The sequence below is a fragment of the Pinus tabuliformis genome, chromosome Q (genome assembly GCF_031772625.1).
Source record: "Pinus tabuliformis cultivar Carrire ecotype Pingquan chromosome Q, CPIR1, whole genome shotgun sequence".
NCBI lineage: Eukaryota > Viridiplantae > Streptophyta > Pinopsida > Pinales > Pinaceae > Pinus > Pinus tabuliformis.
The window spans coordinates 1,213,651,896-1,213,679,624 of NC_142296.1; the positions used below are offsets into that span (position 1 = coordinate 1,213,651,896).

Sequence of the window (27,729 nt, forward strand, 5' to 3'; positions counted from 1 at the left end):
CCTACAGCAGAGAGAGAGAAACAAGCATATAACAACAGAGACAACTTACCAAGGAGATACCAAGTCGCCGGGCAAACAAACCGAAACAGGAGCGGAAGAGCGCAGTCGAGCTCTAGCCATACCGCAACCGAACAGGCCGGAAGCGCATAGGGTTTCACCACAGGCCGAGCAACAACCAGCAAAAACAAAAAAACGCAGAGACTGCATCGGAGACAATAATAGACCCAAAGGCGTGAACCGGGTGAAAACTAAAGCAGGGATTTACCAGGATCCCGAGGAGGACAGATGTCCACCCAATAGACCTTGCCGGTACATGCAAGTTGATTGCATATCAAACCAAAATTAACTCCAATCAAACGTATATAGGCCAGTTCATAAAGTAGGTTACACAGCAGCTGAAGCGAGGCGGGACCACGTGGGTTGGCCCCATCACCAGTTCTGTTTTAATTGACATTTTTTGGAGTAGTAGTTAAGTGATTTTTTGGGCTGATTTTTCGCGAGAATCAATAATTTGTGGCTAAATTTTGATTTGTGTTTAAACTGGTTTTTGATTTGTGTGATTTAAACTGGTTTTTTGATTATATATATATGGATTCAACACCCTAAAAACAGATTATGAAAAGTTCACTCATTAAACTTGTAATTTCAATGAATCCCTACAAAATTCTAAACAGATTAATTTAAAAAATAAACCTAAAACTTTCCAAAAAATCATTCTTTAAAAGTACACTTATTTTTTTGTTATTTTTTTTAACAAAAGCTCAAAACCTTATCTCTGTATGTTTATTTTCATGGTTGGCCGTTCACCCGGTAGTACAACCGGCTGCTGGAACTTCTGCACGGGCAGTTTTGAAGACCAAATCCCTTCGTCCGCACGTCTAAATGGTTTTGTTATGTTTAGATGGTTTCTTGAGTCTCGAGAATAGATTTCAAGCAGAATACCTGAACATAGGTAACACTCATAACCGTGTTTGACCCGAGTTTGCCTGAATTTAAATTGCCCCATTGGCAACATCGTGCGCCTACAGGCAACATCGTGCGCCTATAAGAATATCTCTTTTATATATCTATATAATCATGCTCAAAACCCTACCTGTATATGGTCTTATTTTGCTTGGCCGTTAACCCTAGTGTGCAGGGCTGGAACTATTCAGTGGTTTTGAAATCCCAAACACTTCGGTCACACGTGTAGATGCGCATGGGGTCGATTTCGAGCGGAGCACCTTCGCATAAGTCACTGTGATGCCGCGTTTGACCCGAGCTTGCTTCTGTCTGAGCTAAATCACGCCATGTGTAACATCTTTTCACGCAGGGGTTGTGTGGACTCAATGTGATAGTGGCGTTGATGTAACCTTTAAATGTCGTTTTTAGAAATGATTTTATGCCTTCCTACCACAGAGCCCTTACTCTCACAAAAGCTTCTTCCGTGTTGCTAACTATAGAAAACGCTCTCCTAGATTTATTCCTTCCTACCACAGAGCCCTTACTATTACAAAGCTTCTTCCGGGTTGGTAACTATATTCATATTATAGAAGACAAATTTGGTAACTATATCACAAAGCTTCTTCCTAGCAGGAGCAGCAGCATGGCCATATTCATATTATAGAAGACAAATTTGGTTTTTTGAGATATGGATTTTTGATGAGTTTAAGTTAGCTTTTTGCTTTTTAAGATTTAATTGATTATATTTTATATGAGTACCATAAATCAATACTATCTATTAATATCACTAATTAATATAATGGGTTAATAATATGGTCACTACTTTTTTTTATTTATAAGATTTAGGGAAAACTTAATTCTCTTTCTTAGAATATGTTTGAATTTAGAAAATTAGGTGTTCCCTTTTGTTTAGCTAACTAAATTATTGATCTATTAAAAATATTGTCTCACCCAATCCACAGCCTGTAGAAACATAAATACTACAACTAAAATCTTGCCAGAAATATATAATAGTTAAACTCGGCCTTATACATTATGCTCATATAGATTTTTGTCCAAAGGAATTTGGCAAATAACATACAGGTAGGGCAGATAACATCTAGGTAATAACAGGTTTTCTGTGAAGATGAATTTGTAATATCATATTTTGTCTATCAACATATCATATCAAACCTGAAGATATATAAGTGATAGCATTGTTTGTGTGGGCAGATTTGGGAAGAATCGATTGATGGCAGAACTGAAAAGGGAGGTTGAGGAATCTCTGCTAGGAGTTATTGAGACCCGGCTATCCTCGAGGAAGGGGAGGAATTGCTCATATGAATGTGATTTGTTGGGATTGCTGCTCGCGGAGAACGAGAAAGGGACTACGCAGTTCACAATGCAGGAGCTGATGGACCAATGCAAGACCTTCTTCTTTGCTGGTCAGGACACCACGTGCAGTCTACTTACATGGACAACCATGTTGCTGGCACTCTATCCAGATTGGCAGCAGCGAGCTCGTGACGAAGTACTGTCAGTCTGCAATGGTGACCTTCCTGATTACAACGCCCTTCAAAATCTGAAAATCGTAAGATTTATGTTGTTGTTCAATCACTCATGGTTTGATCTTTAACTACCAGATATAACTATGAGAAATCTAAAAAATCATCAAATGAATTTTATGATACATTTTTTTCATTACATATAAATGTAAAACCCCTAAGTTTACAGTGATCTATTGCATTTATTAATCCAGATGGGGATGATATTGAAGGAGTCCTTGCGACTGTACACACCAGCAAGCTTATTCGCCAAGGAAGCATTCACGGACATGAGACTGGGCGATCTCTTTATACCCAAGGGATTGTCAATATGGATTCCCGTGCTGGCCATTCATCATGATAAAAACACATGGGGTGAAGATGTGAACGAATTCAATCCAGAGCGTTTTTCTGAAGGAACTGCAAAGGCCTGTAAAAACAATCCCATGGGCTTTATACCATTTTCCTTGGGCCCTCGCAAGTGCGTGGGGCAGACTTTTACCATCATGCAAGCCAAAATAGTGTTGGCCATGATCATTACCACTTTCACGTTTCATGTATCTCCTTCCTATCGCCATGCCCCCATTTCTGTACTTACTCTCAAGCCCAGGCATGGCGTCCAAATTATACTTCGCCCTGCCAACATTAACAATTGCTTTGGTTTTTTAGATGGCTCAAATTCCAGAACATAGTCCTTTCAAAGGGATAGAAGCAGAACACCAAATTGCCCGTTCCTCAACTTCACCCTGCCAACATTAACAATTGCTTTGGTTTTTTAAATGGCTCTAATTCCAGAACATAGTCCTTTCAAAGGGATAGAAGCAAAACACCAAATTGCCCGTTCCTCACTAGGTAGTTTCGCCGTCATATAGTGGAAAAGGTTCCACAATGTTTATAATTTTAATAGAAAATATTTTTCATTTTAATTAAATTATTTAATAAATTTTATAAAATCGTTAAAACTTTTATATTTGTTGTCTATTTACCTTTCTATTTTACAATAGAATTATCCCAATTATCAATCTGGACAAAATAGAGTTATCAGAATAATTTAATTATCAATATTGACCAATCGTCAATCAATGTGCGTACATGGCTTTCCTCATGGATGGGTGAGAGAAAGGTCGTCAAACATCACTGCACACGATGATGATGCTCTCGATGCTATACTTATCGAACTACTTTTCAGAATGCTTCTCTTCAAGATGTTTGTCAGGTATGATGACGCTCTTTATGCTTTACTTATCGAACTACTTTCAGGATGTTGGCCATGTACGTGGCTTGATAAAATTTATTTGTGGTGGACATTCAACCACTCCATATATTTTAAGTTTCTTCAAATACCTATATTTTAGATTCCCAAGCCCATTATGCCACATTCTGCTTTCTTAATTGGCATGGATTGGAAGGGACAAATGAAAGAAATTACACAACCTAGAATGATGCTTCACCTCACTCATAATAATTAAACTATTTTTCATTTTATAAATTACCATTAAATATGGAACTGTTTTTCATTTCAGAAATTACCACTAAATATGAAGCGAACTCAACTCACTAACCTATACCCGTGTGTAATGAAGGTCTACTCTGCCTTCTCCATAAACTTACCTATACCCATGTGTAATCAAGGTCCACTCTCCCTTCTCCATAAATATCAACCTGAGAGTCCTCCATGAGAACGCTAGTCTAATACAAAATTCCATGGTTGTAAAAACATGATGTGATGAAGTGATATGATTAGTGGCTCTTGAATAAAGAATCCAAGCGTTAGGAGAGGAAGTAATGGAAATCAAAGCATAACAGTTACCTCTATCTTTTGGTGGCTTGTTTGCTAGCATATTCTTGGTATTATCTAGAATTCATTCATTAAAATGATGCTATCACTACAAGAAAAAATGTCATTGGTAAGGGTCATGCCTGTGACGGACTTTTAAGGTCCGTCACCAATGTCACATATGGTGACAGTGTTTAAAGAAGTGTTCTTGTAAGTGTATATAGCGATGGTCCTTTGAGGTTTGTCATCAAAGCCATTTTCAATCACACTTTTGGTGAGGGTGGTTAAAGGCTCGTCATTAATTCTATCTTTGGTGACACTTTTGGTGAGGGTGGTTAAAGGCCCATCACTAATTCTCTCTTTGGTGACACTTCTAGTGACGATCTTTTATTGACCGTCACCAATGATCTTTTTGGTTACTTTTGGTGATGGTCAATAAATGTTCGTCATTATTGATCATTTCAATGAGTTTTTGATAACGCTTCATGCCTATGACAGACCTTTAAGGTCCATCACCAATGTCGCATATGGTGATGGTCTTTAAAAAATTGTTGTTGCAAGTGTATATAGTGATGGTCCTTTAAGGTTTGTCACCAAAGCCATTTTCAATGACACTTTTGGTGAGGGTCGTTAATGGCCCGTCACTAATTATCTCTTTGGTGACACTTTTGGTGAGGGTCGTTAAAGGCCCATCACTAATTCTCTCTTTGGTGACACTTTTGGTGAGGGTCATTAAAGTCCCATCACTAATTCTCTCTTTGGTAAAACTTCTAGTGACTATCTTTTATTGACTCTCGCTAATGCTCTTCTGGTGATAGTCAAAAAATGTTCATCATCATTGATCATTCCAATGAGTTTTTGATGACGTTATGTACCTGTTACTATAATTTTTGCTAAAATATAACAATTTAATATCAATGTTTTGGAGTCTTTTTCATTGTGTTTAAAGTCATAGTGGTTACAATAGTTATTTAATTTGTTAAGAAGTAATTAGTGTGTATCATTTCCCTCAAATCATAAGAATATATTCTTCCTATGATTCAACACATGATTCATCTCTATTAGGTTTATTATCTAGAAATGTTTCTCTAAATAAAGTTCCATTAGTGTGTGTAGGAACTATATTATTTAATACATAATCAAGCTCTGTCAATTCTATTAATGAGAGAGAGCTAGCACTCCTCAACGCTCATGGCACACCTTAACATGCTTTTGAATAGTACACTAACATTCCTTGGCACTTCGCATGTCTTGGAACATCTTTGTACCTGGAACATCTTTGTACTTAGAACATCTCGCCATGAGTAGGATGCCTAAGCACATGTTGGCATGCCATAACATAGCATATCACTCCCCTATCATGTGTTGGCATTCCTTGTAGTCCCTAGCATGCTCTGGAACTCCTTGGCATAATATTGCATTGACAAACATTAGCACTTGGAACACATTGGCACTTGGCATGTATTGGAACATATTGTTAGTGTGCCTAGCATGTCCCTTTTGAAAAAGATAAAGTCCCAACTTATTAACCCTCTTATGTGTTCATTTCCTTGCATTTTAGCTTGGTTATTCTTTTTGGTGCCTTGAAACTCCTTGACGCATATTGCCATACTCTGACACCCTGCACATCCTAGCATGTCTTAGCACCTGACATGCCTTGACACTATTTGGCACATGTTAGCACACTCCGAAACTACCTAGCACATTCTAGCACTTCTTGACATTCCTTGATATTCCTTGGCATTCCTTACCCGTGCTTAGAATACCTTGTCACTCCCTCCTTTGCATGACAGCTAGCACTGATTGACACTCCCCAACACACCCTCATATTCATTCACTTCCATGCATTTTGACCTAGTGCTCTCATGTGTTGTCCTAGAACTCCCTAACACTCCTCAGCATGCTTTGGCACTCTCTAGCACACCTTAGCACTCATAAGTGAAGAATGAAAGTTGTAACCAATGTTACCAAACTCGGAATAGACAATAAATCGGTGAGGCAAAAGAGCTAAGAGTTTTAATCGGATTGGGGAAAATTAGCGAAAAATCGGGAAATAATCAGGAAAAAACCAGTGAATTCAATAAATAAAAATATACACATATATTGAATTAAAAAAAACATTTTGTATTGATATTCAATAAATCCATGTCCAAACAATTAATAATATCAATAGATGTCCAAAATATCATGAATGAATAAACATTTCATATATGTTATGAGTCTAAACATGATCCAAAGCACTGAGTCATGACTCCTAACTAGTGACTACATAGAACTAGAAGCAACTGCTTCTAAAAGTTTACAAACAACTGCATACTAATTAGAAAAAAATCAGTAACTAAGAGTCTAAGACTCTTAAGAGTGAGAACTAGAATCGATTCCTCCCACTCCTTTGGTTGCTTGACTCTCAAAGTTCTTCAAGTTATGTAAGCTTAAAAGAGAAGCCTCCTAATTGGACCCAATCTGCTGCATTTGTAGTTTGCAAATCTATCTCTTCAAGGTCTATTGGTGAATGATCGAAACCTATCATTATCATGAGACATTGAAATGTGAATTTAAGTTTGACTTTGAAATTTAAATTTTAAACTCTAAATTGCAAATTAGATTATGAAACCTTCAAATTCAATCTCTCACCTAGTATTTGCTTGTTGCGAAGTCATAGATTGTAATGGAAAAATAAAAGGTCATTTAAGCACTTTTGTGCCAATCGATTGTGCTTATTAGAATGTATTCTCTGAAACATGCTCCAGTTGCACTCACAACTTGAAGCACTGCGTATTTGGTTTAAGATTTGAATGGTGAATCTCATTAAATCTAGGGTATCACTACAAAAGTTTTTCCACCAAAGACCTAGCAAGTGGCAAGGGTTCGTGAGTAGACGTACTAAATACTAAATAGTAAAAGCTTAAAAATACAACAAAATTTAATAAAACATTTAACATACAAAATAAATTTTAAACAAATTTAATGAATTGATGAAGGCTTCAACCCTCAAAGGGTACAGGGCAACATCTTAAACCTTTCTCGTATAACACTGGTATAGGAAAATAATTTAGTTGGTGCTCTATAATCCTATAGTTGGGAAAATATATGACTTTGAATTGGATAAGGGAAGCACCTTTCCATGCATGTCATAAGTCCCCTGCGAACCTCCCTATCCTCATTAATTTTTCTCTTATCATAAAAATATTGTGGGTTTAAGAAGTACCTAGAAACATGTAAGGGGGAACAAAATTTCCTATCCCAACGTGCATCAATAATGTCCCAAAGAGGTATATACTTTGCCTCCTCATCCCCATATCCTCTTTTGATGGCCTCCTTTGTGAGATCCATCGCCTCATAAATATAACCCATAGCGGGTTTGTCACCATCAACCATCCTGAAAGTTCAAGCTTTCAAATTTAAATAAATATGAAACATTGAAAATAGAAAGAAGCTTCAAATGAAATTTAAAACATGAAAATGTTAAAAGACTTGAAGTACATGAGAACTCTAACAAGGCACTCCATCACAGCAATAATCTTTTTTGCATCTTTCCAGAAACCTGTAGGTTTTAACCCCGTACAGAAATTACCTGCATACAAATTCTAAAACATAGAAAATAAACAATGCGAGAGCATAACACATAAAACACATATACACAGAGATTTTCCCTTGGATCCCAAAACCGGGACTACCAGCTTGATTTTTCATTATATTTCTTTCAATGTTACAATACAGATTTATGCATGTCGAAGCATCCAATACCATGGATCGAAAACCATCGCGTCCAAAACCATGGACTGAAAAGCCATAGGTAGGTTCGCCCAACCTAATATAGGGTCCAAAAAAAAAATTCACAAGGCGTTGCCCCAGACCCCGTAGAGGAGGGCTACCTGCCCCCCTCAAATACCCCAAACAGGGGGGGTTTTTGCCCCCCGTATGACCCCTCTGCTGTGCAATTGGCACAACAGAGAGGGGGCTTCACCCCCCCTCTAACCCCCCGGTTCACTACATAGATTAGTCGTGAAAAGAATATAACACAACCCAACATTCTCCCACTTGTTGTTTTCTTTCCATAGGGGACCATAGGAGAGCTTAGTCATTTTTCCAGCCCTAAAATGCCCAATGTTTCTCTACACCAAGAGAACTTCTCAAAGCTCGCAGATTTTGTCAATGCATCTGCAGTATTCTTCAAAGTGTCCATCTTTATCAGCAACACCATTTTTTCTTCTATCATATCTCTCACAAAGTGATACTAAACATCAATGTGCTTTGTTTTTGAATGATAAACAGGGTTCTTTGCCAAGAAAATTGCACTTTGGCTGTCACAGTCTATCCTTATAGCTCCCTGTATTAACCCCATACTTGAACACAATCTCTGCAACCAAACTGCTTCCTTGCTTGCATGAGTGGCTGCCATGTATTCTGCCTTTGTAGTTAATAGTGCCACTACAGATTGTTTCTTACTCGTCCAACTGACTGCACCTCCAAATAGGTTAAACAAATACCCACTTGTAGATCTTCTCTGATCCAGATCACCAACCCAGTCTACATCAACAAAGCCATGAATATCCAACACTCTGTCCAATCCTGGTCTTCTTTGGTAGCACAAACCATAATCACTAGTGCTACGCAAATACCTGAAAACCTGCTTCACTGCTGTCCAATGCTCCTTCCCTGGTTTTGACATAAACCTGCTCAATACTCCCACTGCATGTGCAATGTCTAGTCTAGTACAGACCATTGCATACATCAGGCTACTGACTGCACTTGCATATGGAACACGGGACATATCCTCTTCCTCTTCTTGTGTCTTGGGACACTGTTCGGTAGATAACTTTACACTTATAGGAATAGGAACCTTCACCGATTTACTACTCTGGATATTAAACCTCTGCAGTATTGTCTCAACATACCTCCTCTGGTTTAACCAAAGCTTCCTCTTTGCCTGATCTCTTTTAATTTCCATGCCCAAAATATAGTTTGCAGCAACAAGATCTTTTATGTTGAATTTGGAGGACAATTGGGTCTTCAAATCCTGGATAACTTCTTTGTTATTTCCAACCAGCAACATATCATCCACATACAAGACCAAATAAATAACACGGTCACCAATTAGTTTAAAATACACACAATGATTTGCTTTGCTTCTAGTGAAGCCAAGTCTCTGTATAAATGTATCAAAGTTTTGATACCACATCCTTGGTGACCGTTTTAACCCATACAGAGACTTCTTTAACTTGCATATTAGTTCTTTCTTATCCTTCACCATAAAGCCTTCAAGTTGCTTCATGTATATTTCCTCTTCCAGATCCCCGTGAAGAAATGTTGTCTTCACATCCATCTATTCTACTTCAAAATCAAAAGCAACAACAACAGATAAAAGTAACATAATAGAAGTTACCTTGGCAACAGGAAAAAAAATATCATCAAAATCAATTCCCGGCACCTAGGAATACCCTTTTGCTACCAACCGAGCTTTGTATTTCTCCACCCTTCCTTCTACATTTGTCTTCTTCTTGAACACCCATTTGCTGCCAATGGGTTTCCTTCCAGCTGGCAACTCCATTAGATCCCAAGCTTCATTTTTGTGCAAAGATGCCATTTCATCAACCATGGCCTCTTTCTAGAGTTTGCCATCCTCTGAATCTACTGCTTCCTTCACAGTTCTAGGATCATCGTCAGTAATAGATAAAGCAAAAATTGAATAGAAAGTAGATGGATTATACCTTTTTGACTGCCTTCTTTCTCGAACTGATCTTCTTACACTCGGAGTTTGCGGCTTTTCATCTTCTGATTCCTCCTCTGCTGTAGAGTCTGATTCTTCCTCCTTTAGCTCAAACTGTATCTTCTCAGGTTCCTTTGATTCGACTTCATGTTTAATAACATCTTTCACCTCTCTGAACACCACATCTCGGCTGTACACAACCTTCTTTGTTGCTGGGTTCCAAAACTTATAACCCTTTAAACCATCCTTATACCCAATAAAGATACACTTTTCAGATTTACTATCCAACTTGGTTTGTTTCTCTTTTGGAACATGTACATATGCATTGGTGAGCCCCGAATTGGGTAACTTATTAGGCTTATTTTGCCTAACTTTTCTTGATCAATCCACCATTTTTCATAGTTTATGCATGTTTTTTGAGTATATTTATGTTAGTTGAACGAATGAGGATGGTCACTTTACCATGAAGGCTAATACGTGGTTATTTCAGGATTTTGGACAAATTTTGAAACAAAGCCAAGCAATTATGAGCTAGATGACAGTCAAGCATGAAGGAACAAGGGTGAGGATTCGTAGGAATGGTGTCTCTTGCATTAAATGGCCCTTCCTCGAAATCTCCACTCTCAACTCGGAGCTCAGTAGGCCACCAAAACGAATCCTAAAGGCAGCCGAGTAGCTTTGTGAAAAGCGATTGTTTACTAGTAGTTTGAACAGCCGAGCCCCTTGAGTTAAGGAGGGCTGCTAAAGACCCTCGTAGTGCATAAATAGGAAGTATTTCAGCCTTCGTAGGTTACTTTTTGAACTGTTGTGTTTTGCACTATAGTGATGTCATTTTCTCAGCTCATTTTCGTAGCTACTGCGGTATAACTTTCTTGTGACATGGTTATTTTTGAGTAATGAAAAGTAGCTTTGTTTGGCATCAGTTTTGAGTTTTTCTTAGGAGCCTATAGCTCTTAGGGTTGGGCCCAACCCAAGTGCGAAGGCTTCCTTTGTGTACTGTTATTTGCTTTTAATGTCTTTGCAAAATAATTTTTGTTAAGTAGATTAAAATCTTGCTGGTTACCTAGGTCATTGTTGATGATTAGAAAGGCTTTTTATGTTCAGATTGAGTTGATAGGTTAGTAACAGGGAAGATTTTCATAAAAAGGCCATCAAGCACCTCTGATCTCACCTCTCCCTTTGTGGGATCGTGAGCTAGGACAAAGGTGACCTGGCTGCCAACAAAAACACTGTCTTTGCCTCACCATGTAATCATTAGTGTTAGATTCTCATTTGCAGAAATTGATACCAGTTGTGGTTACGTGTTCAAGTTCATGATTTCTTAGTTTGCATAGCTATTTCATGTGATTCCATTGCAAATAAACTTTTGTTCATTTCCTTTGTTGTTACTTAGGTAAGATTAGAGTAAAGTAGCTAGGTCACTGGTTTTCCAAGTCGTTGTTTGTTCAGTTTGAGAAATAACATGCGGAGCGCCTGTAATACCTCTCCATCCACCCGTACTCCATCAATCCCATCTTCTCCATCCCCTAACTCAGATTCTTGCCTCACGTTTTCCACATTCGCTCGCGTAGCCCTAATTTTTGTGCAACATTGCTCTACTCCTCCTTGAACAAATCCAACCATCCTCATCACTCCTCAGCTCCATCCACCAAGTCCTAGACCTCCTCACACCCTTATCCTACCCCCATACTCACTTCTCCACCTTTCTCTCTCCATCCACCCTCTAAAATCCCATTTTTGAACATCTTGTAGAAAATACAGAGCATCCCGTAGAACCCCTGCAGACTTCCTGTAGAAGCTCACGAAAGCGGTTTCTTGATAGACAAACTCTATGAAACTCTCTGGAAGGGTGCTAGGGACCCCTTAGGCCCTCTTCTAAGCTTCCAAATCTCCTGCAAGCATTTCCTCTAGCCAATCCACCTCTGCACAGTCAAAAACCAGTTAAAGCACATGCGTGACAATTCTGACACTTTACTCAAACATACAAAAAGATGTTTTTTTTTTCTTCAGATTTTACTATAGAAGTAGCTTAGAAACATGCGTCTCACCTTCTTAGAAGTCAATGGCATCTCTTTCAGTAGCTTTCGTCCTATTTCTTGCATCAGTAGGATTAGCTGATAAAATTAGGGTTTGCATTTCCTTTCAGCTTTTCAGTTTCTTTCTGCAAGTAGATTAGCCTCCTTTGAGTTAGCTTCCATCCATCAGTTAGAACGCTTCTTCTCAGAGCTCATAGAAGTTGGCTTAAGCTCCTAGCGGACTTGTGCCAGCTGACCAAGTGACAACTGCAGCAAGAGCTAGTACTTGTGCATACATTACCGTCGCTTCCAAGTTTGTTATGAACTACCGGGTTGATAAAAGTAAATAAGGGAGTCCCAGGAGTTGCAGCATTATTGCTGCAATACTGGAGCCCACCATCTTTTTGACGCCGTTGCTGGGGAAGCGTCAGAGTATTTGTGATTGCTTCTTTTCTTCTATTTTTCTACTACAACCTTCTGCTAAGTAGTTTATTTCATTTCCATTCTGTAATTTCATTTCTGCAAAAGTAGATTAGACATTTCCTGCTTTCATAGATTAGCCTTTTAATTCCGCAATTTCAATTCTGCAAGCGCAAATTAGCATTTCAATTCCGCAATTTCAATTCTACAAGCGTAGATTAGCATTTCAATTCCGTAGTTTCATTTCAGCAAAATAGATTAGTCCTTTCCTACTTTCATTTCAATTCCGCATTTTCATTTCCGCAAGAGATATTTTAGTTAGTTTCAATTCCATCTGTTTCAGTTTTGTAGGTACAAGCAGAAAAAAAGCAAAAGCAACCAAAAATCTTTCATTTCATGCCTGGTAGGAATAGAGACAATACTGGAAAATTCTTGCCCAACACTCCCACCACATCACTGAGTCACCCTTCTCTCTTCTTTGGTGGCACTGATCCAAACGAACCCATAGGTGAACCTCTTGAGATATACGAAGATCCTATAACAGAAGAAGAGCGAGAGAACATTCGTCTTGAGACCGTGGCTGAGCACAGAAACAGTATAGGAGATGACGAGAGAATAGAAGATGCCTTCCCCATCTCAGAGACCAATGGGGACATGAAAATGAAAAATATAAGTCCCTCAACCTTACCTCACTTCCATGGATTGACCACTGAAAACCTTGATACCTTCATGTTTGAGTTTACTGTCCTTTGTCAAACTTATGACTATGCTGAGGACGAGCAAAAGTTGAAACTCTTTCCTTTTACCCTCAAGGATGTAGCCCTACGCTGGTTCATGGGGTTACCTGGAAACAATATCACCACTTGGGCTCAGATGCAGCAAGCCTTTAACAATAAATACTAGGACTACTGTAGGTCCAAGGAAACAAAGGGAGAAATCTTCCCGATGACCATGGGAAATGATGAGTTTTTAGAACACTACGAGGAAAGGTTCCAACTTAGTTATAAACGGGCTAGGTGCACACTTGATCCTGAATCTCTGAAGCTGGTTTTGCTCTGAGGAGTCCCTGAAGACCTTCTAGATACCCTTCATTTGCTAGCTAGAGGAGACATCTACCAACTACCTTATGAGGACATAAAGTTTGTGTTTAGAAACCATTTTAGGGCAGCCCGGAAAAGAGGTAGGGGGAATCCACTTTCAGCTAGTGTCGCCTTCTCCAAGCATGAGTTTGCTAATCAGATGGAAGACCTCAAAAGTGAGATGAGACAAGACATTGCCATGCAACTTGATACTTTCCGAATCCAACAAAAGAAAGAGGAAGCTGAGAGGGCTTTGGCCATTTTATGTCACAGATGTACGAGGAAGCACCCTAAGAACGAGTGTCCATTGCACTCAGTAGAGGTATGTTTCATTTGTGAGGAAGACCACCCCACAAACCAATGCCCAACCTTACCCAGATTTAAAGCCATGTACCAAGGGACTGAGGCAACCACTGAACCTCTCTACTTCCTCAACTAAAGGAGGCCGCATGGGCCCAGACCTTACCAGCAGGGGATGCAAGGGACATCCCAAGCTTATTATAGCCCCAACCAATCTGCTCACATACCTTCTTGGGGCCCCCTTGCTCATCCTTCCTAGTCCACACCGCCTCCATGGTCTTATCCATCTCAATACCATACTCAACCCACTGCTCATTCGTTTCACTCAGAAGTATAGCCACAACCTCAATGGAATGCACCTCAACCAGGGTGGAGGCCCCAATACAACTCTCCTCCTGCCATTCTGCCACCACCACCGACTCAACCATAACCATTACCTCCTGCTCCTCCAAGACAACCCCAGATGCCTGCTCAACCGAACCCGAAACCCATCAACAGACAGGTCCAGCAGGTATACATTGGGGAGACAACATGCCCTACCTATGCTGTGGAGATCCAGGAGATCAACCTGCGATCTGGGAAGTTCCTTCCAAATCGCCAACCTCCTCCCCCAGAGGATGAGGAAGAGAAACAGGAAAGTGAACCCAAAGCCATTCCACCCTTTCCTGAGCGACTAACAGTAACCATGCAACCAAACCGAGAGGAGACTAAACTTCTAGGAGAACTTAAATAGTTGTGTGTGAAAATACCACTTCTCCAGGCCATAAAAGATGAACCAATATACAACAAATTGATCAAGGAGAAGTGTTTCAGGCACCCAGGTAGGCAAAAGAGAGATGCCTCGACTATGAATGTCATAGGACAACTGTTCGATCTAATGTTGGGGCAAGTAATATGTCCAAAGTATTTGGACCCTGGCAGTCCTCTAGTTGATGTCTACATCAATGGCACCATAATCCCCCATACCTTGATTGATCTAGGGGCTACTATTAATGTGATGACCAGGGACACTATGCTTAAACTCAACCTTCAGAGTTCCTTAAGGAAGACATCGGCAGTACTGCAGTTAGTAGACTGCTCCACCATGACTCCCGAAGGGATTGTGGAAGATGTCCTGGTCTCTGTTGACTCTTGGGAGTACCCTGCGGACTTCTTGGTCCTTCAGCCAAAGGCAAAGCTCACTGGATACCCCGTCATTTTGGAAAGGCCTTGGTTAGCTATTGCGGATGCTTACATTAGTTGTCGAGGTGGAAGCATGACCATCAAGAATGGGCCTATGTCCAAACAGCTAGTCCTATACCCTCCTGCCCAACCTCTACTAGAACATGACTTACCACTCTGGTTGGAAGAGGGAGATGAGGATGAGGTCTAATCTGCACCATTGTGCACAGTAGAAACCACCAGGGGAGGCCCTCAAACCGAGGATGACTTGATTGAGCATTTGATTCAAAATCCACCTCCCAGTGCACTGTCCTTAGAGGAGTTGGTGGAAGGTACCCAAGTTAGTGCTTTAGTGGACCTCTGTGTGACTGATCTGACCTCTCCCAGAGTTAAGAATGTGGAATTTGGCCCCAAAAGAACCTTAAAGATTAGCTCCTCCCTATCTCCCTCCCAGAGAAGGAGCTGTGTAGCCTACTGAACAATCATCTAGATGCTTTCACTTGGAGCTATAAGGAGATGAAAGGAGTCCACCCTTTGGTTTGTACCCATCACATTTACATTAAAGAAGATTGTAAACGAGACAGGTAGCCTAAGAGGAGAATGAATCCAGCCCTTAAAGACATCGTCAAAGAAGAATTGCAAAAATTGTTGGATGCAGGATTCATCTACCCCATCTCCAACATTGAGTGGGTCTCACCTCTAGTTCTTGTGCCCAAGAAAAACGGGAAGTGGAGAATCTATGTAGATTACCGAGAACTTAACAAAGCCACCAAGAAATGCCATTTCCCTTTGCCTTTCATAGATCAAGTGTTGGATGGACTCGCAGGGAAGAAGTTCTTCTCTTTCCTAGATGGGTTCAGCGGGTATAATTAGATCCAAATCAGCTCGAAGGACCAAGATAAGACGACCTTCACTTGTCCATGGGGTACCTTTGCCTTTTGAGTCCTTCCCTTTGGGCTATGCAACGCTCCTGCCACTTTCCAGAGAGCAGTATTGAGCATATTTTCTGAGTTGGTCCATGATTCGGTAGAAATCTATATGGATGACTTTACTCCTTATGGGTCCAACTTCCAAGAAGCATTGACTAACCTAGGAAAAGTTTTAACCAAGTGCATTGAGATGAACATGTCCCTCAGTCCCAAAAAATGTGAATTCCTGATGACTGAATGGATTGTGCTAGGTCATACAATTTCTCAGCAAGGATTACAGGTGGATCCTAACAAGATTGCTATCATCCAGAAGGTCTCACCTCCTCAAAAGGTAAGAGATGTTCGGAGTTTCCAAGGCTTAATAGGATATTATAAAAGATTCATTAAAGATTTAAGTAAGCTAGCCTCGCCATTATTTGGCCTCTTAGGGAAAGATGTTGAGTTTAAATGGACTGATGACTGTCAAGGGGCTCTGGATGAGTTGAAAGGTAAGCTGATGTCCGCCCCGATCTTGAGAGGTCCAAACTGGGCCCTACCTTTCCACATCCACACCAATGCCTCGAACAAAGCCATAGGGGCAGCCTTAGGACAACTTGAGGAGAAACTACCCTATGCCATATACTTCGTCAGCAAAAACCTATCCAAGGCAGAGATGAACTATACTGTAACCGAGAAAGAGTTCTTGGCTGTAGTCCATACCCTAAACAAGTTCAGACACTACATCACTGGTTATCAAACATTTGTACACACTGATCATGCTGCGATTAGATATTTAATGAATAAGCCTGATGTAAATGCTCGTATCATTAGATGGTTACTTTTGTTGCGGCAATTTGATTTGACTATTGTCGACAAGCCAGGTAAGGAAACTGTTGTTGCTGACTTCCTATCTAGATTGGATTTTCCTGCAGGTGAAGAAGGGACAGTGGATGACCAGATACCAGATGAACACCTATTTGCTATATCAGTACTCTCTCCATGGTTTGTTGATATAGCAACTTACTTGGTCTCAGCACAGTTCCTTCCGCATCTATCCTCAAAGGAGAAGAGCAAAATTGCGAGGAAGAGTGCCCCCTTCACATGGATCGGGGGCAACCTATTTAAACTTGGCTCAGATCAGATCTTGAGGCGTTGTGTTAGGGAGGAGGAAGTCTTTGACATCCTCCTAACCTATCATGACGGGCCCTGTGGAGGCCACTTTGCAGCAAAAAGGACTGCCTTCAAAATTCTACAGGCAGGCTACTATTGGCCTACTCCTCATCAAGATGTCAGAAGATACATCAGCTAGTGTGACTGATGTCAGAGGATGGGGAAACCGACTCCAAGGGATGAAATGCCTCTCCAGCCTCAAGTGACCTTCGAGCCATTTGAGAAGTGGGGCATGGATTTTGTGGGTCCTGTCAACCCTCCTTCAAAGGAAAGGTCTTACATCATTGTGTGCACCGATTACCTGACAAAGTGAGTAGAAACAAAGGCAATCAAAATAGCAACATAAGAAAAGGTGGCTAAGTTCTTAAGGGACAATATCTTCTACAAGTTTGGCTACCTAAGAGAGTTAGTCACCGATCAAGGAAGCCAGTTCACCTATAACCTGATTGAAGAATTGTTCGCTTAGCACAAGATCAAGCACAGGACTTCCACCCCATATCATCCACAAGCAAATGGGCAGGTGGAAGTCACTATTAGAGCATTGGAAGGGATTTTGACTAAGGTGGTGAGCAGCAACAGGAAGGATTGGGCAGATCTCCTGGTTGAGGCCACCTAGGCCTACAACACCACTTGGAAGACTACAATAGGTTTCACACCTTATGATCTGGTCTACAGGAAGAAAGCTTTGTTGTCCATAGAGTTCGAGTACAACATATTGAGAGTGGCAGCTCAGCTGGACTTAGATCTTAGCCATGCTCAATGTGAAAGATTACTGCAGCTGAATGGATTAGATGAACAGAGAATTCAAGCTCTCCTCCACTCAGAAGTAGTTCAACTCTAGAGGAAGATATGGCATGATCGACACCTTAATGAAAAGCAATTCCAGCCAGGAGATTGGGCATTGCTGTATGACTCAAGATACAAGGATTTCAAAGGGAAGCTGAGGACACGATGGTTAGGACCATATGCAGCGGAGAAATGAAATGACAATGGTTTAGTTCTTATCAGGACCATTGATGAAGAAGCCATCCCCATGCTTGTCAATGGGCATCAATTGAAAATCTACAGGAAACGCCTTTCGAGGCAGGAGTTCATTGAAACTTTGGAAAAATCAATGCTGGTAGTGGAGCAGGGCTCTGCCTCTATTCCACCCACACTTTGATCATTAAAAAAAAAAAACAGGAATAAAAAGATCCTTGGGCAAAAACCTCTCTGAGGCGCCTAGGGCAGACAGTGAGGGTGAAAACCTCATGGAGGCGCCCCAGCGGTCTCTCAAAAAATAAAGAAATGGAATAAAAAAGATCCTTGGGTGAAAATCTCTTCGAGGCACCCAAGGCAGATAGTCGGGGTGAAAACCTCATGGAGGCGCCCCAACTATCTCTCAAACTTAAAAAAAAAAAAAAAAAAAAAGAAACAGGCCTAATCTCTGTAAAATAATTGCAGGTTGCAGGGAATACGTTGCAGGTAAAGAGAGTCACGCAAAACGAGGACAGGGTTCCATACCAGGCTACAGGACATCCTTACAGACACTCCCTCCATGTCCACTCGCCTTTCCTAGGATTTGATCACATTCGAGTCGAGATTCCACCTCCTACAGGAAGTTCTGGGCTTTCTACAGGAAGTTCTGTATTTCTACAAGAAACATCTTGTAGAACCTTCGAGCGGGCCAAATTCGATTTTGGAAGGGGATCTGAAGCTTGGAATCTGTTGGTTAGGCCTGCGGCCACCCCTCTATTCCATCCATCACCATATGTCACCTCTGTTTCATCTCTTTCCACCTCCATTGCACCCACCTGGTTATGTGTTCCTGCACAGTCATACAAGAAACCCTGTTTTCTTCAGATGGATATAAAAATTTTTAAAGTGACAAGTCAAGCAGCAAAGGCTCACACACTATACCTGTTCAAGCTCCATCTAGACTCTTCATCAGCGAATATATCCCTACTCGTTTAGCCTGCATCCGAAGAGGAGAAGCAGCTACAGGACATCCTACAGGAATCCTATAGCGGCTGATCCCTCTAGAAGACATACTCTAGAGGCAGGGGCAGCCGAAACCAACAAAAGGAAACATGTAAAAAGGCTCCTCCTGGACGTGAAAACATCCTCGCCAGCTGAAACCAAACCGAACCTATGCATGCAGCATTGCCAACCGAAGGATCGGGTTCCAAAGTCATCCATATAGCATCAACAAATGAAAGAATGGGTTCTAGCACTTGTGCATGAGGCAACAACAAGTGAAGCAGTGGTTCAAAGTCCCAAAGTCTGTATAACGCGTCCACGGCCACGTAGGTAAGTGTCTAACCTCATTCGTCAATTGCATAAACTATATTTTGAAAACTGCATGTCTGTGAAAATGGTTCGGATTGAATGAATTCGGTGGCTAGTCAACTGGCCACCCACAGCCAGTCACATAGCTTCGTGGGATCCGAACAAGCTCAGTTACGTTCAAATTTGCCAACGAGATGTGCAGCTGACACGTGTGGAGTGTCCAGTCGAGGAAAATCGACAGGACTAGCAGTGGTGGTGGCGGTTAATGGCAGAGGAGAGGTAATGGCGGTCAGGGACACGCAGAGAAATGATGGCGGTGACATTGGCTAACGATTCGGTCTGGCCACCTCACCCCCTTGCCATGAATTGTGTCGTAGTCGGCTGAAGACTCGCGTTACCCGTTGTTCATTTGCACTTGCAAACGTCATCGGCTGAAGTATGCGTCCTCTGGTTCGACAATCTATTAACCCGTCATCCTCCACTGAGCTTTTCGGCCTGTTTCAAAATTCTCCCGCATACTAGGCTCGTTCAGAAGTGCAGTGACATCCTACAGAAGTTGGCAAGAGTTCTACAGGAAGAAGCTCTACAGGAAGTACGACATAGCCTTCCGGAGTAGAGAAGCCTGGACTTTTCTTTGTCAAATTTGGAGTTCCAAGAGAGGTAGGCTCATAAACACTCTTCCATGCATGGTATATTTCGAAAATGTGGTGAATTGAGCTTTCTTGAATTGGAGGGTTAGAGACAAGTCTGTCTGTGAGTCGAAAATAGTAGTTTACCTATGTGTTGCACGAAATTTCTCAATTGGTTCTACGTCAAAATTCTCCTCCACCGTTCCTGTTAAGAAAATTCCTCCTGTAGAAAATATAAAGCACTGTGAGGGCTAACCTGTGTATGAAGAATGTGAATTTTACATGGTTGTATGTATGCTGGGGATGAAAATTGAGCTTTGCACTCTATCTATGGAAACCTAATTCTTCCTTTTATACACGGACAACCGAGTTTTGGGCAGCAAAAGCATTAGGACAAGGGAATTGGTGCAAGTTAAAAAATAAACACCTAAGAGATCCTGTCCTGAGGTTCAATGGAGGAAACCATAAAACAATAGTCCCTCTCTGCTCAGAGCATAAAACAGATCACTCTCACTATGCCAGGGGGGTTTATCATGAAGGAACCCTCGGATTCTAGAAAATTGCGTGAACATCCCGAGATGGTGAACCTCTTCACCCGTGCCAATTGGATGACCTTTTGTGACAAAATTCAGGGTCATGACGATGAGATAACAGAGGAATTATTAATGTCCCTGCAACCTAAATTAAAGACATTGGCCACAATGAATTTCAGAGGGTTGAATCTGAAGCTTACCCCTGAACTCATTAATTGAGTTACTGATCTGCCATTGGGGATACCCTGGAGCAAAGAGGAGAGGGCATTGGGCCAAAAAGCCAAGAAAGAATTATTCCTACCTGAGGAACAGTTTGCAGACGATAAGAACGGGATCCGAAGAGCCAGCTTACATCCCTTTTGGAGCGAAGTCAGTTTCCAAACCATGAAATGCATTACCTGTGAGGGGCAGTTCAGTATTGTCTACAACTATCATTTTTGGTTGCTAAGTGAACTCAGACATAGGATGGATTTACCTCCAAAACATAAGTTAAGAATCCCTTATTTTCTTCTGCAATCATTAATTGAGTGTTGCACAAAATTGAAGGAAGGGACACCGGATCAGCTAGCCCATCATGGGCTCATCAAACTTTTAGTGGAAGATGGCCTTCACATCTACACTGTCCCCCTCTCTTGGGAGATTTTCCGCAACATGTCCAAAGATGACGATATTCGAATTCTGGTCGAGGAACTCACCTCATCCAGCAGTGAAGAAAGGGAACACACTGAGGCAGGAGAGAAATCCAGTGGTAAGGAAACACAGGATAGACCACCACAGAAAGAACAAAAGAGAAACGAGGGAAAGGCCAAGTCACTGAGCCTAAAACTGTGGGAGGAACAATGGCACAAACACCTAGGGAGAAATGATCACAGAGTAGAGCAGAAAGGACTGAAAAAGTCCAAATAAAGGAGGGCACAACCAAGGCAACCACATAGAAATTAAAAGGAAATACACATCCAGCCAAGCAGACCGAGACAGTTGGAACAGTTTCTACAGGAAGCATGAAAACAGTCGACACAGTACCTTCTATAGGAAGCATGGAAACAGAGCAGCAAAAGGAGAAATCACCTGATATTTTGGCCAGGGAGGTAGCAACTGTGTTGGCTGCCTTAAGCAGATCTCCAAAGAAAAAAGGGAAGTGAAAAAGGGAGCCTTCCATGTATTTTAAGGCAAGGAGCATGCGGATAAAAACTGGCAGACCCCAACCATAGTCAAAGGAGCCAATTATGATTGTGGACACCCCAGCTAAACAAAAGGAAAGGTATCCTTCAAAGGCATCCATCACCTACGAACGGGGAAGCCCGAAAACATCCACCTGGAGAGAAAGGATTAAAATGTTGGATACAAAGGCCTCTCTACAGGATGCTGACACTGTTCTACAGGAATCACTGGCTAGGCTATAGGAGACCGAAGAATTGGAAGGAAAGGCAGCTAAATCATCACTGGAGGAAGAAAAGGCTGAGAAAATTGTGGAACCAAGCCCCCAACACAGCTTGGGCTCCTACTATAACTTGTTATAGGTTGGAAAGATCATTCCCAAAAATTCTCAGTGCCACTTTTCCTTGCACTAGAAGAAGAGAGAGTGAGGACCCACACTTGGATGAAGATCGCCAAGTCCAAGGGTGTGGCAGATATAGGTCCCCTGGAGGAACAACTCAAAGAGGCGAGAAAGGAATTGGCTATGGTACAGCATGTGGAAAGCAGCCAACGGGCCAAGCTACAGGAAGAAAACGAGCTGCTTAAACAGCAGCTACAGCTACAGGGACAATATAAGGAAGACAGGGCCCATATCTTGGGAGAACAACATCAACAGGAGGACCCATAATAGGCAAAGAAACCCTTGATGAACAATAGAGAAGAGATGGGTTGCAGGCTGAAATTGAGACACTAACTAGACAGCTACAGGAGAAGGACTTGCAAGCAGCACAGGAGATACAATGTCTGAAACAGCAGGTGCAAGAAAAGGAGGCCCAATTGGCTTGCATGGCCAGCTAGGTGATGGAAGCTCTACAGTGTAGGCAACCTGCCAAATCATACGCCCTATACCTTAAGGATTAGTGGTTGCAGTTTCAGATTAACACCTTGGCCTAAAGGGGCATTACTCCATTTCAAAATTACCATCAATTCATGGCTTTATGTGACAGCAGCTCATCAGAGGACAAGGCTAAACTATCAAAGTTCTACCTCCACAATTTGGCCCTTCCCAACATGAATTTATGGGACCCCAACGCTGCGGTAGGAGACATGCAACTTATGGCCATGGCCTCATGGCTAAATCATGAAGAAAAGGGAGCAGCAGAGGTCCGAAATATTATGGACAGGGAACTAATGGAACCACTATTGATCAGAGCAGAGCTGGAGGATCCCTCAGCATTAATATCTACCCACCAGCACTTGGCCAATGACTCTTAGGCCCTACCAAATTACATGGAACAACAAGCTCAAGCCATAGCCCATTTTGGGGACATGGAGAGATTGTTGGGGGATAACTGTGTTCATGCTTGCACACGAAGGTGGAACGCACTGTCCCACAGCCTAAAGATAAGAGAATACCACTCCCTAACAAGGATGAGGGAGGCCTTGGCAAGAGTACCCCTCTACAAACAGTCCATGCAAAATCTTCAGGCCAACTGGATCGGCCTCAAGTTCAGTCCTCCCTTGCTTTTGGGACTGCTGGAAGGAGGCAAAGAAGAGGAGGAACGCAGGCAGTGTGAAGAAGTGGAAAGAAAGGCCGGATTTCATGACCGTGAAGAAGGTATCACCTCGGAGGCTTGGGATGTGAGAGAGGCAGTCAAGGCAATCAAGGATAAGGAGCTGGATTAGTTGCTCAGAGGATGAGCAACCCATTTAGGAGGGGGGTGATGATGAGCCCCAAATTGGGTAACTTATTGGGCTCATTTTGCCTAATTTTTCTTGGTCAATCCACCATTTTTCATAGTTTATGCATGTTTTTTGAGTATATTTATGTTAGTTAAACGAATGAGGATGGTCACTTTACCAAGAAAGCTAATACGTGGTTATTTGAGGTTTTTGGACAAATTTTGGAACAAAGCCAAGCAATTATGAGCCAGATGATACCCAAGCATGAAGGAACAAGGGTGAGGATTCGTAGGAAGGGTGTCTCTTGCATTAAATGGCCCTTCCTCTAAATCTCCACCCTCAACTCGGATCTCAGTAGGCCACCAAAACGAATCATAAAGGCAGCCGAGCAGCTTTGTGAAAAGTGACTGTTTACTGGCAGTTTGAACAGCCGAGCCCCTTGAGTTAAGGAGGGATGCTAAAGAGCCTCGTAGTGCATAAATAGGAAGGCTTTTAGCCTTCGTAGGTTACTTTTTGAACTGTTGTGTTTTGCACTATAGTGCTGTCATTTTCTCAGCTCATTTTCATAGCTACTGTTGTATATCTTTCTTGTGACATGGTTATTTTTGAGTAATGAAAAGCAGCTTTATTTGGCATCAATTTTGAGTTTTTCTTAGGAGCCTATAGCTCTTGGGGTTGGGCCCAACCCAAGTGCCAAGGCTTCCTTTGTGTACTGTTATTTGCTTTTTATGTCTTTGCAAAATAATTTCTGTTAAGTAGATTAAAATCTTGACCTAGGTCATTGTTGATGATTAGAAAGGATTTTTATGTTCAGATTGAGTTGATAGGTTAATAATAGGGAAGATCTCTAGAAAAAGGCCATCAAGCACCTCTGATCTCACCTCTCCCTCAGTGGGATTGTGAGCTAGGACAAAGGTGACCTTGCTGCCAACAAAAACACTGTCTTTGCCTCACTATGCAATCATTAGTGTTAGATTCTCATTTGCAGAAATTGATACCAGTTGTGGTTACGTGTTCAGGTTATGATTTCTTAGTTTTTGTAGCTATTTCACGTGATTTCATTGCAAATAAACTTCTGTTCATTTCCTTTGTTGTTACTTAAGTCAGATTAGAGTAAAGTAGCTAGGTCACTGGTTTTCCAAGTAGTTGTTTGTTCAATTTGAGAAATAACTTACATAGTTCCTGTAATACCTCTCTATCTACCCGTACTCCATCAATCCCATCTGCTCCATCCCCTAACTTGGATTCTTGCCTCACGTTTGCCACATTCGCTTGCGTAGCCCTAATTTTTGTGCAACATTGCTCTTCTCCTCCTTGAAAAAATCAAACCATCCTCATCACTCCTCAGCTCCATCCACCAAGTCCTGGACCTCCTCACACCCTTATCCTACCCCCATACTCACTTCTCCACCTTTCTCTTTCCATCCACCCTCCAAAATACCATTTTTGAACATCCTGTAGAAAATACAGAACAACCTGTAGAACCCCTGCAGACTTCCTGTAGAAGCTCACGAAAGTGGTTTCTTGATAGCCAAACTCTATGAAACTCTCTGGAAGGGTGCTACGGACCCCTTAGGCCCTCTTCTAACCTTCCAAACCTCCTACAAGCATTTCCTCTCGCCAATCCACCTCTGCACAGTCAAAAACCAATTAAAGCTCATGCGTGACAATTCTGACACTTTACTCAAACATACAAAAAGATGTTCTTTTTCAGATTTTACTGTAGAAGTAGCTTAGGCACATGCATTGCACCTTCTTAGAAGTCAATGGCATCTCTTTCAGTAGCTTTCATCCTCTTTCTTGCATCAGTAGGATTAGCTGATAAAATTAGGGTTTGTGTTTCCTTTCAGCGTTTCAGTTTCTTTCTACAAGTAGATTAGTCTCCTTTGAGCTAGCTTCCATCCATCAGTTAGAAAGCTTCTTCTCAGAGCTCATAGAAGTTGGCTTAAGCTCCTAGCAGACTTGTGCTAGCTGACCAAGTGACAATTGCGGCAAGAGCTAGTACTTGTGCATATAGTACTGTCGCTTCCAAGTTTGTTACGAACTACTGGGTTGATAAAAGTAAGAAGGGAGTCCCAGGAGTTGCAGCATTATTGCTGCAATACTAGAGCCCACCATGCATCACATCCAAATACCCTTAGATGTGAAATAGATGGTTTTTTACCAGTCCATACCTCTTGTGGAGTCCTATCCTCCAATGCTGACGAAGGTGACCTGTTGAACAGGTAACATGCAGTATCGACCACCTCTGCCCAGAATTCTTGTCCTAACCCGGCACCATTGACCATGCTTCTTGCCCTTTCCATCAACGTCTTATTCATTCTTTCTGCAACTCCATTTTGCTGAGGTGTATATGGGGTAGTCTTCTGTCGTGCTATACCACACTTCTTACAGAATTCTTCAAATTCCTTACTGCAAAACTCTCCACCATTATCTATCCTTAACACCTTTATATTTTTCTCTGTCTAATTTTCCACGAGAGCCTTAAATTCTTTAAACCTATCAAAGACTTCAGATTTCTTCTTAAGAAAATATATCCATATATTCCTTGAGAAGTCATTTATAAATGATACATAGTACACAGACTTACCTAGTGATAGAACCTTCACAGGTCCAAACACATCACTGTGCACAAGTTCTAATATCTATTTCGCCCTCTTACTACCAGATGGGAAACTCACCTGAATTTGCTTCCCATATACACAATTTTCACAGAAATCAAAATCCAGAGAGCTATTACTCATACCTTCTACCATACCTTTACCATGATGTATTTGAAGGTCCTTCTCTCCAATATGTCCAAGCCTTTAACGCCACAGCATGGTCTTCTCTCCAAAGACCACTAGATTTTCTGCTCCACTTTAAGTAACCATAGAACTGTTGCACCCATCAACAACTGTGCTACCTTGCAGCTTATACAGAGTTCCAATCCGAACTCCCCGCATCAATACCAGTGCCCCCGAACCATCTTGCAGGTATCCTTCTTGAACACTGTTTTTACACTTGCATCATCCAACTTGCTTACAGAAATCAGATTTCTGGCCAATGTAGGAATATTCAGAACACCCAGAAGTGTTCTAACTCTTCCACCTTGCAACTTCAACTTTACTTTTCTGCGACCAACAATACTAGCCTTCTTATCATCCCCTAAGAAGACATCATCACCATTGTATTTCTTATACTCGCAGAACCACTCTCTATGGGGAGTGAAGTGAAAGGATGCACCTGAGTCAATCAACCATGCCTCATGATCTACATGTGTACTTGAAGAAGCCAAGTACACATTTGCACCTTCATTTGAGGTGGTTTTCACCTCTGTAGAAGGAGCATCATCAGATCCCCTTCCTTTGTTAGGAGCTTTAGATTTACAGTCTCTTTTGTATTGCCCTTCCTTTCCGCATTTCCAGTGCACCACCTTTACAGGTTTTCCCGGAGATTTAGATATCCCTCTGGATTTAGATCTACCACTCGATGACTTATTTTTGTTTCTATTCTGGGACCACCCACATACAGACAAGGCATCACCAAAATGCAAGGATGAGACTATTTCATCAAAATCCAAGGCAGTTTAATTGCTACGTATTGCAATAACTAGACTATCCCACGAGTCTAGTAGAGAACACAACAAACTGATGCACTTATCTTCATCTAAAATTTTAATATCAACATATGCTAACTGACCTACCACAGTATTAAATGCGTTCAGATGCTCTGTCACTAAGTCTCCATATTTCATCCTCAGGTTATACAAATTTTTCCACAGGAACAGTTTATTCACCAGAGACTTAGATTGGTACAAAGTCCCTAACTTGTCCCACAAAGCCTATGCCGTAGCTTCCCCTGATACATTCAGCAATACTGAATCTGAGACACACAATCGTATTGTGCTCGTTGCCTTTCGATCCAACTTCTTCCATTCTTCATCGGACACTCCTGTTGGTTTAGTACCCAGATCTACTGCGATCCATTGATCTTTATCCACCAACAGATCCTCCATCTTGAGTTTCCATAACTCAAAACTCTGACCATTAAATTTCTCGATCTCTATCTTTCCACTGCTTTCCATCTTCTTTCACCACTAGAATCGATCTTGCAGATCTCCCACTGAATAGGGTCTACCACAGGCCTAAGCGAAACCCCTCAGCAACAGAGGTGTCCCCTTGAAGCCAAAACAGCTCTAATATGAAATATAGGTTTTAACCCCGTACAGAAATTACCTGCATACGAATTCTACAACATAGAAAATAAACAATGCGAGAGAATAACACATAAAACATATATACACAAGGATTTTCCCCTGGATCCCAAAACCAGAACTACCAGCTTGATTTTTCATTATATTCCTTTCAATGTTACAGTACATATTTATACATGCCAAAGCATCCAATACCATGGACCGAAAACCATTGCATCCGAAACCATGGACCGAAAAACCATAGGTGGGTTCGCCCAACCTAATATAAGGTCCAATTTT

The 27,729-nt window shown here is 41.4% G+C and overlaps 1 protein-coding gene across 5 annotated transcripts in view; it reads left to right on the top strand.

The window, feature by feature from the left end:
- LOC149224141 (cytokinin hydroxylase-like) overlaps positions 1 to 3,420 on the top strand; it is a 369,076-nt gene extending 365,656 nt beyond the window's left edge. For 3 of the 5 annotated variants that reach the window (XM_089383499.1, XM_089383498.1, XM_089383500.1), the window contains exon 5: positions 2,155 to 2,335. In XM_089383499.1, coding sequence (XP_089239625.1) covers positions 2,155 to 2,199 — 45 coding nt within the window. In that variant the 3' untranslated portion in view covers positions 2,200 to 2,335. Of the gene's footprint in view, positions 1 to 2,154; positions 2,513 to 2,680 lie in introns of those variants that run through there. The other 2 variants (XM_089383497.1, XM_089383496.1) reach the window with 2 other exon arrangements.
- Positions 3,421 to 27,729: the final 24,309 nt, after the last annotated feature.